Raw genomic sequence first — 10815 nt, 5'->3', positions numbered from 1 at the left:
TTCCAGTCACCATATATGCAAATTAGAGTCGCGAGCTTTTTTACGTCAACGAAAACGCTGCAAAACATTTACATTTATATTTGGATCCCTGCAAAGTCACTCAGCCCACACATGAGCTCTACGCCACGTAAGATTACTCAATACAAATAAGCGATCCGAATAAACGAGGTGCCAACGGTAAAACTGGCGATCGGAAGGGTACTTAGCTCTTTAGTTGCAATTGAACCACACTGGCCTCGAATTTCTAGTGTACTTCAGAATTCCTCACGATACCTTCTGAGTTGTTTTTCTCCCAAAATCCATCTTCAGGATCTTTGAAATCGTTTTCAATTTGTCCTAGATGAGAATCTCGGCCATTTCGAAGCGAATTTATTTGATCGCGCTAAAATCGTCATGATCATACAGGCCATATTGTAATTGGACTGTATTTTTGACCTTGAAATGCTGCTCGAAGATGGCGAAAGGCGAACTCGTGGTTGGAAGACCTTGAAATGCTGCTCGCAGATGGCAAAACGCGAACTCGTGGTTACAAAACCCTTGAAATGCCGCCATAAGATGGCGAAACGCGAACTCGTAAGAACCTTGACATCCCCGACACAACCTAGGGTCTATTTCCAGCCGTTTTGTGAACCCGCGTTCCTTGCCCCACATTGATGAGAAACCAGAAACTGCAAGGGACCGCATACGATAGACGCTGCCAACGTAGGATCTACAAGAGATCTGATCAGCCAAAAAAAAATGTATGAAGACAAACAATAGACTGCAAGGCTGACACTACGTGAAAAACGTTTCGAGACACCAACATGACAAGAACCGATAAAGTAGGATCGCAACAGTGGACAGCTGTTTCGCCCTTCTGTGAACGGCTGGCGTTACATATCTTCGCTACACAGTGCTGACGAGCCCCAAGAAGGGCGAAACAGCTGTCCACTGTTGCGATCCTACTTTATCGGTTCTTGTCATGTTGGTGTCTCGAAACGTTTTTCACGTAGTATCAGCCTTGCAGTCTATTGCTTGTCCCACATTACCCGGGACCACCGTGCGCGCCTAGTTTCATCAAATCGAGAACGCTTCGCATATTACCAACACATTTCTTAAGCTGTCGGTCTGTCTGTCTGTCTCTCTCTCTCCCTTTAGCTGTTTACCGTAGTAAAAGGCAGTATTTCAACGTGCAAGGGCCTCGATAATTTTAATAACGTTTTCTTCGAAAACAGTGAATCGGAATATGATGCAGCGCAAAAGCAAGCCAAGGTGCTTCAGACGATCATCAAGAAAGCTGGTGAAAGAAGCGATGAAGCGCTCGCAGACCTTGGTCGAGGTGGTAATAAAGGCTATTTAGCTTTCCGCGAGCTTGCCAAAGAAAAAATATGGCGAAAATCAAGAAGTAGAAAGCTTTCGACAAAGCTTAAGCTCACGATTAGAAGCCTCAGGAACCTTATCAAGTGCCTTGGAAGAACCGTTGCTCCCCGAGGGGGAGAATACATTAGGTTTTCGGATCGACGGATTTAGCCTTAAAAAGCGCACAGATTGTGGATTTTTGCGGTAAATCGAGCGGATTCACGAATTTTGAAAACACAGTGGATCGTGGATCAGCTGTGAATTTTGGCGCGGATTCCGGATTGAGCCAGTCTTGATGTTCGGATCTTAGGTCCTAAACGAAATTTGGATCATAGATCTTTCTTCATCCTTGGTCAGTATGTTAATGAGCTCATCCAAATTATTTCGTTTTTCGAACAGAGCTCATTTAAACTCATGTGTGAGACTGTTATTGGAATTATATTGTGTTATAGTCACCAAGCATGTTGCCTTCTTTACTATTCGTGCGAAATTACTAATAGCAATGGCATTCCCATTTACCTTTCCGGATGTAATTGTGGTTTCGGATTTGAACAAAAATATTGGCGGATCGACGGATTTGGCGAAAAAAAGGCACGGATCGGCGGATTTACCTACCCCTATTCACCCCCTCCTTCCCGATCCACTTGAGATGGGACAGAAGGGCCGTTGCTGGCCCAACGGTGAAAATGATCGCCCACTGTATGATTTACATAACCAGTGAAATACTGGGGCGGATCAACAAGTGATTTTGCTTGCTTTCCCGCAATTTACTTTTCCGAGAATTGTGAACTCGATCTTGACCATGGGTTTGCCGAGACTACAATCTGATAGCAAGTGCACAACCGTCTCTTTACTGCAGAGGACACAAAGCAAAGATTCCACAATATGTTCAGAAAACACGGTTGATAAAAATTAGCATATGCGCTATAAACAATTTTTTCTTTTAAATATATTCAGGGAACATTGTGAGCTGAAACTGGAAATCTCCAGTCCTTACTCATACAATGTCGCTGGGGATATGGGTATGATTTTAACTAGGGCTACTATTACTTCATTTCATTTCTTATACTTTCCCTAACTTCGTAAAACCCAGTTTCAACATTGAATATTGGATTATGTTTTCCTTGTTTGGTATGTTCTTGGTCCTTATAACAACAAAAACAATAACAACAACAACAACAGCAATGTTTATTTGTACTCCCTCTCTCTCTTACTTCTACTAATTGCACAAAATATCGATAATAACGTTAGAGTACTGGTTGCCTGGAATAACCATAGGGGCTAACGGAACCAGGAAGCCAGTTGAAATCATAACCGATAAATGAAAATAAATTGCAGGCCAGCAAGATAGCACAAATGCACACATAAACAGAAAGGAAAAGAAGAAAAACGCTATCACTTCACAATTAGGGAAGTCTGAAATAATTAAATTTATATATGATTATAAAATATTAATATAAGAGAAGCGCAATTAATTAATTAATTAATTAATAGCTATGACAACTAATAACACTTAGTATAATTTCCAGAGGTAAATATGAGAATTGGACATTCTGATTGGTCGAAGAGCTCATCATATGACGCTATATTTACCCTGCTACCAAGCTCGCCATCTTTGCCATCTCGGCAAGTAAACTTGGCAGACAGTTGCTGAATGAAGTTTTCATTTATTCGAAAGACATCACTCCATGTCCAGGATATTTGAAAGGATGGAGAATTTTCAAAATGACTGCTGTCGCCCTTGGACCAAAAATCTTTTCAAGAACTCGTATTTAACGCTTTTAAGAATCGTAAACGCAGTGGTTGCGTCGATCGCCAGCATACTTTTTTGAAATTCCTTGTATGACCTTGTATGTATACACGCGGGCAATCCTAGGGTGCCTCCTCGGGTTTTGGCCTCTGGGCCAAAACCCTGCGGGGGCAATAAGAACCTTCCCAACATCCTTTACACCTGAAAATTAAAATGTCAGATAACTTGTCAATTTGAAGTCTGGAAGGGTGCTACGCTTACACAAGTCGCGAAGCGACGAGGGCAATTTGCAAAACTTTGAAAATACAAGTGATTAATCCTTAATTGCCCGGGGGGCACTTGTGATTACTTGTTTATCACATAAAGGGTAAAATTCTGTACAAAGGAAAACTTTCAAGTTTTTGCATTGGTTTAAGAGCATGTCCACCAGAGGACCAGGCAGAGGTGATACATGCCATCTCACCGATTTCAGTGAAACTTCGCCAGATTGAAGGGCGTACCCAGTAACTCAAAAATCCAAAACGGTTTCACAATTGCAATTCTCCGGGGAGAGTTACACCACCCCCCTTCGTTTTTTTCATAAATTTCTTTAAATACTACACTAAGTAAGGGTAAAAGTATGGGGCTCTTAAACCTGAGCATTTCATTCAATTCAGTTGCGGCTGCACATGAGTGTAGATACGTCCTTCGTGAGTTATATACGGGAGTTTCACGTAATTTGATTGATGACCTGTCAATCAATGTAAGTTAATAATTACCCATGTAAAATGGCATAGCAAACTATGGTGATTTTGAGGCCAAATATCTCCGGTGGCCAAGTCGCTTCCAAAGAGATAGCTATATCACGGTTCAGTTCCACCTTTGGCTTATACGAATTATTAAAAAAAATTTTGGAACCTGCCACTTTTTGTTCGCAGATCGAGCTCAAACCCTGCACATCTTGCACGAGATTTTAGTTTAATGACTAACATCGTAAAAGTTCCTGTATAAACCGCACCCGCAGATAAGCCATAACTTCAAGATGGAAGCTCAAATATTAAAAAGTAACATAAATACAGTAAAGTTTGAAGTTCCATTTAAGTTCTAACTGGTACGAAAACAAAGACAAACAAGTGCGGTTTCAGAACTCTGATACAGCGGTTGTTGCGAGCCTTCATATGCATTTAACAGTCTTTAGATAACAAAATTTCACTTGTTATACCTTCTCGTTTTCCTAACTTACTGTTCTTAAACTTGAGATGCTCTCTTGATAACATTGTCGCCTCGCTGTAACACTCCAAATTCGTACGCATTGCCTGATTTCATACCGTGGGAGCCTGGCACAAGTTATCGGTTTTGCCGGACGGAAGTGCACTTCAGTTTGATGGCGTAGAGATGGCGACTTACACGAAAACTTGGCATTGGAATTGTGCCAGTTCCTTGTGTACGAATAATTACAGAACTAAAGGAATAACGTACTACACTTTGCCCAGCGATCCTGAGCTTCAAAAAGGATATAGGAAAGTTCTTATGAACGAAAATATTAACTGGAGAAAACATGTTATATGTAGCGCTCACTGGAGCTCGGGGAAACGAGAGAACAAGAATCAATTGCCAGACATAATTTGTACAAAAGAATATGCTGCTAATCTGGAAAAAGAGTACTCCCAAAAACCATCTAGGGAATTGAAAAGGAAGATTGACTGTACAAAAACGGTTCTTGCTTCGTCGAATGCCAATACCGTGAGGAGTACTCCGAGGAAAGCCCCTGCAAGTAGGACGCCGCTTCCTTCACGCCCTGTTAAGAAAAGGAAAATTTTATCAGAGAAACTGGAAGCTGAGAATTCCAGCTTAAAATGCCAGGTTGAGAGTTTAACTAAAGAACTCGAGCAGAAAAATAGTTGTATTGACAAATTGCAACAAGAGCTAAGAAAGCTTCAAACGGAAATGATAGCCTTACAAGACAAAATGAAGTTTGAGATAGATTCTTTCGAAAAGAAAATAAAAGAAATGAAATTCGACCTTAATAATAAGAGAAGATTCACCTATGACTGCTTGAAGAACAGGGAAAAGGAATTCTTTGACATGTGTGGACTCACTGTGAATGAATTTGACTGTCTTTTTGCATGTGTGATTCCTTTCTTACATCTGATTTTGTATCCTGACTGTGTTCAAACTTTGGAAAAATTAGATTCACATAATAAACTTCTTGACAACAGAACAGAACTCCTTGTCACACTGACTGTGGCAAGACATGCAGTGGATCTAGTCGTTATGGCCAAGTTAGTAGGTGGAAGTTCCTCAACTATTTCAAGAGTGTTTGTTGCTTGGATGGTTTTCCTTCGCTGTGTGCTAGACGAAGTTAATCTGAAGCCATTGCCTGGCTTTATAGAAGCTTTCCTCCCTAGAGTTTTTGTTGATGCAGGGTATGCTGACTGTGGAATTCTTGGGGACAACACAGAGACCTGGATTGCTCAATCGGAGAATTTTGAGTTGAATAACCTCACCTTCAGCCATTACAAAAATCACACAACTGGTAAAGTATCTGTGTGGATTTTTCCTCATGGTGCTTTATGCAAATGCTCTGATGCTTTTCCTGTGTCAATCTCAGATGAACAACTCACTGAACAACTTGGAGTTATAGACTACTGTCCTAAGGGAAAGGTGGTTATGACTGATAAGGGCTTTGCAATTAGTGATTTATGTCATGAAATGGGAGTACATCACAACAGGCCACCATTGAAGAACAATTGTCAGTATGATGAAAATGACATAAATCTAAATTTTGATATTGCAACCCTTCGCATTTATAATGAAAATGCAATTGGCAGAATTCGTGACTGGTCAATCTTGAACAAATGCTGGCCTTCAGGGAGAGTTGACCTTCTTGGAATTTGTTGGATTGCACTGGCACACATTGTTAACTTGACTAAGAAACCTGTTGGTCCCAAGGAAACACAAGACAGCAAAGTGCAGTAAAATGACATTTAAATACAACTCGATATCCTGCTAACAGGCATTGTTACAAGACATGCTATCTTCATAAACAGAAAACACTTTACAGTTTTAATATTTGATTTCTAAATTAACATTTTGTACAAGTACTATATTTGTAGCATAATGCAAATGAGCTGCAGATGGTCAGAGAACAAATAAGAGCTCATGTTTGTAACCCAACAATAATCTCTGTCAGCTTGCTTATATCCTTCACAGCTATTTTTAAGACAAATTTGAGATTATTAATCTGAAGAGTTTATGTCGATTTTCATTACTTTTTTGGCTTCTTCTTTTACCCATGATCTCAATGGTTTTGTGCTTTGAAAGGTTGGCACCCTGCCAACATTCAGCTCACCCAGCTTTTTAAGGAGTTTGTTCTCTTCATGAGGCCATTCACAGATAATACTTTCAGTGATCATGTGATCAATGATGGTTTTTGTAACAGTGAGAAGCAAGTTGTTTTTCTGTATTAAAAATAGATTGAAGCTTTTTGTTTCAGGATGATAGGATTGCAAAAACACAATAGTTGCTCCAGTGATTGCCATCTGGTAATTTGTCTGGAGAAGATGGTTAGCTGTTATAGCGATGAGAGGTCCCTCACTCCCTGCCACCCTTGTTTTAACTTCCAATAAAAAACCCAGGCCAACACCATCTGGGCTTCCCCCATAGTTAATATCACTTGGGTGGGCAAAAAAACCACATGAAGTGACTGGCAGTTTTGTTGCTGTTACAAAAGCTTCAACAGCTTCACCCTCAAACTGTCTACCTCTGGTAAAACTAGCAAATTTCTTTGGGTTAACTTTATTAGGATCTATTTTGTTTTTGACACATAATAAATAATGCAAGTGCTCTTTCTCTCCAGCAAGTCCAATCAGATTACCTATTATACTGCAGGTTACTTTTCCAATACGGAGATGAAACCATTCTTGGGTATTTTGTTTGACTTCATGGTAATTAAAGCCAAATGCATAAACTGGTTTCAAGGGAGGAACTGATATGGACAGAACTTTGGTATTTTTGTCCCCCTCACTAACAAGATTACCCTTAGCAGCCTCAACAATACCTTCTAATTGCTTAACATACAAATGTACTGTTTCATGTTCATACATAGTTTGATTCTTTGCCACTGAAGCACCAGGGGCATGTTGATCCTCAGCTGGGGCTAACATTCCTGTGACAAGCTGATCATCTTCAGTGTTTGGATCTTCAACAATGTTATCAGTCAATAGCAAAGGTGCATGCCAAACATCACAATCATTCGCAGAAAATCTTGGCTTTAGCACTTGCTCATCATGAAAGCAGTCCTTTGCATAGTTGTGATCTTGAAGGGCTTGTTTTAATCTGTAATTATAATTGTAATGCAGCTGCTCAAAAAGCCCAGATTTCACATCATATTTCTTTAGCTGGTCATAGATATGGCTCTCAATGTTAACCTTAGTTTCTTGAATCCCATTTCTGATTCTAGATACCATTCCATCGATATCACGTTTCGACCAATCATTTTTCTCCAATGACTCATCTGACAAGGCTTGGTCATTTGAAACATTCAACTTTCTTTTTGGGCGTGAACTGTCCAGTGTCTTTCTGGATGATCGCACATTTCAGAGTTGGGACAGAGGTACATGACACAGCTCAGTTTGCTTTGTTACACCCTTTCTGTGCCACTTTTGAATTTTCTGAGTGCAAGTAAGAGCAAGAAATTTAACTCCATGGCTGGTGTAATGTTGCAGATATATCAGTAAGCAAACAACATGACAGCATAACCCTGAAAGTCCCACTGCACATTCACAGTGGCCCTTAATAGGTGTACCATCCTGGAACAGAACAACTGCAGGTCTTGTTACTCCATTGTTTGTAGGTGTAAAACTTTTAAATATATGTGCTTTTACGAAAATAGAACTTCCTTCTTTGCAGACTTTAACGGTTTTAACTTTCCTGCTGTTGAACATGCGGAGAGCTTTCCGGTACTGACCTAGGCTACCTTGGCGCTTGAGAGCTTGATAATTTTTGATCATGGCACCTGTAACCTAAAACAAAAATTCTACCCATTATACATTGAACAGCTATACTTAAAATAAACTTCATTGAGTCCCAGCTCGCAAATTACCAGTCTAAATAGAACTTACAACAGTTTATTTTCAATGGGAATTCTTGGTTAGAAAAAAAAAATCAAAATAAGAAACAGGTAAGACTCATTTGTTCACGCAAACATTAAAAGTGAAAAAAAACACAAAACAAAACAAAAATGAATTACCTTTGGATAATGACTTGAATCTGATGTCCAGGTTGCTTCTGGTGGCGGAATGTTGCGTACTAAGAGCCGTGATTTGAACTTGAAGGATTTCTTTCTCCTTAATATAATCTTATCCAAGATCAGTGGGGTTTTTTTTAGGTTAACGATTCTCTTGACCAAGAGTTCCTTCGATCCAGACACACTTTTCCCAAGTTTAAGTAAGCACTTCTGAAGGCATTCTACGCTCCACTTCGATGGATCCTCGGAAATAACCTTCGTTTTAACTTCTCCAAGGGAAATTTCGGGCTGGCTTTCCTTTTTCGCGGTCTTTTTACTTGATTTGCTTTCCATGTTGTCGAGAAAAGGCAAGTCATAAGGTCACGAAAGAAAAGCCAAAAGGCCACTTCCGTCCGGATAAAATTAAATTAGTGCCAGTCTCTCTCGGTTTGAAATTGGGCAATATTGAAACGATATGGATTAGTGCTTAGTAGCCAAGCTATTGAAATGTGGAGAGGAGTCTGGACATCACAACGCGTTTAGATGAGTCGCTGCAATACTTGGATGCTCTGTGAACTCTCATGAAGATAACTTGATAGTGACTGTGTAAATTTTCGCTCAACTTATATGAGTAGCAGTTGACGAACGATGTGGATAAAAACTGAACATGTGAAACGTGACATCAGAGGGGTTACAACAAAACACTGACCTCCGGTCAACTGACCCTCTACTTACCCCCTTTACCGAAGCCATCTAAAATTCACTGGAAATAACAACGAAAGAAAAATATACACGGAGGTCAACTTACCTAAGGAATACCGCACAGAGTGTTATTACGCATACATAATGCGTATTAGCCGAGCAATAACTGAATTTCACATGCGTTATATCGTTTGCACGTTCACTTAGCGACTTGAGAACAACCCAGCATAACACACACTCAAAAAAGTGTTAGCATTTTCCCAAACATTTGCAGTTCTGACGAGCAAAAAGAATTGATTGAAAGGGAGAAATAGGTTACTATTCTAACTGTAAACATTGTCACTGATGCGCCGAGGTTTCTTGCTTTGTTTACTCGCTGGCGCAAAGATAATTATTTGGCGTCACGAAACATCACAGTTCATGTTTCACTGAGGTTTCTGAATAATAAGTTCAAGTACAATTTCATGACCCTGAACTTGGAACAAAGAAATTAACCTGACATTCCCTGAAAAGAATTTAGAAAACTATTACTGCAATAAGCCGAGACAGAAAATTACGGACATTATATTTGTAGTTACTGTCCATTTTCAGCTAAATAAAACATTTTCTCGCCTTGTTTATTTCAAAGTACATTTCCTTCTTTTTAATAGCATTTCTTAACGACTATTATTAAATATATTTTCGTGAAATTGTTCTTGAACTTGTTGTGTAAAAACTTCAGCGAAACATGAACTGTGACGTTTCGTGCTCTAAATAATCATGTCTACACTAAAAAGTAAACAAATTTGTCAGGGTTTGTAAGTGGGACCTTCGCACAACAAATTCCTTTTCTTCGTGACCTTTACGTTGTGAAAATGATGTCTAATCTTTCTGTTCTTTTGCCTCGCACTGTGACTCTCACTGCGATATTTCATCTCGAGGAAACGAGCTTCTTCCTCTGAGCTCTTGGTCTAGAGATATAAGTGCTCAGCTTCGACAAATCTCTGTATCCCAAACAAGAGTCTTCTAAGAAAGAACTAATTCTTGCACGCGTAGGGTTGTTTGATGAAGGCGACCGTGACTTCCTCGATCAGGTTTCCTCAAGCATCAAGATCCATCAAACGTCGGCTGAAAACGGCAAAGCAATATCTTAAGTCAGATTGTTAAGATCCATAATTCCCAAGAGGAGCCCTGTGCCGACCACTGTAGTGTGTATGCCCTCAACAGTAGACAGACAGAGATCATCGCGGGACATGCCAGCACCAACACAACATCTGCTGTGATCGCTGTGATGACTTGAGGAATGTAGTCATCGATATCCAGTTAGCCTTTTCCTCCTCTGATGTTCATTTGAGGTAAAATGTGAATAGCCTATTTCCGTATTTTTTGCATGAACAGTTCAAATTCTAGTGGCTCCGGTTTCAGAAAAAAAATAGCAACGTGGTTTCTTCTTTTCTTTCAATGTTGCAGTGATACAGACAGACGAAAAGAGTTAAATTATGATGTCGAGAGCGCTCTAAGCTGGAACAGTAGAAGGCGCACATTGTGCGAGCTGTCCACGAAGATCAATCATCTACCAGCTAATCAAGCTCTCCTAATCATGGACTGGCCAATGAAGTTCCTTCCCATGAGTTTCAGAGAGACCCAAAGAGACTGGTTTGGGAAAAAAGGGAAATCCTGGCATGTGACGGTAGCAATCACGAAAGATGAAACTGGCGGTGAAAATTTCTCGAATAAATGCCGGGTGAGGTAGCGTGCTCCATTTTGTCTTGTTTGCTTCTAATAAAATCTTTGGGAGATAAGCTAATCGGATCAAATGCCCAGGCCTGAAAATCGCTCC

The 10815-nt window shown here is 40.0% G+C and overlaps 2 protein-coding genes across 2 annotated transcripts; one reads left to right on the top strand and one right to left on the bottom strand.

Annotated features, from left to right (window-relative positions):
• Positions 1-4379: 4379 nt before the first annotated feature.
• On the top strand, positions 4380-6551 carry LOC149116676 (uncharacterized). The gene has a single exon (XM_089282398.1). The coding sequence runs from the start codon at positions 4463-4465 to the stop codon at positions 6044-6046; it is 1584 nt and encodes a 527-aa protein (XP_089138524.1). The 5' UTR covers positions 4380-4462; the 3' UTR covers positions 6047-6551.
• On the bottom strand, positions 6039-10806 carry LOC149116675 (uncharacterized). The gene has a single exon (XM_089282399.1). It carries the CDS (start codon positions 7534-7536, stop codon positions 6307-6309), a length of 1230 nt encoding a protein of 409 aa, XP_089138525.1. The 5' UTR covers positions 7537-10806; the 3' UTR covers positions 6039-6306.
• Positions 10807-10815: the final 9 nt, after the last annotated feature.

This window comes from Orbicella faveolata, unplaced genomic scaffold (genome assembly GCF_042242905.1).
Source record: "Orbicella faveolata isolate gen_17 unplaced genomic scaffold, um_ofav_v1 contig_12, whole genome shotgun sequence".
Taxonomy (NCBI): domain Eukaryota; kingdom Metazoa; phylum Cnidaria; class Anthozoa; order Scleractinia; family Merulinidae; genus Orbicella; species Orbicella faveolata.
The sequence above is the reverse complement of the archived record's forward strand: the minus strand, read 5'-3'. Positions and strand labels throughout refer to the sequence as shown.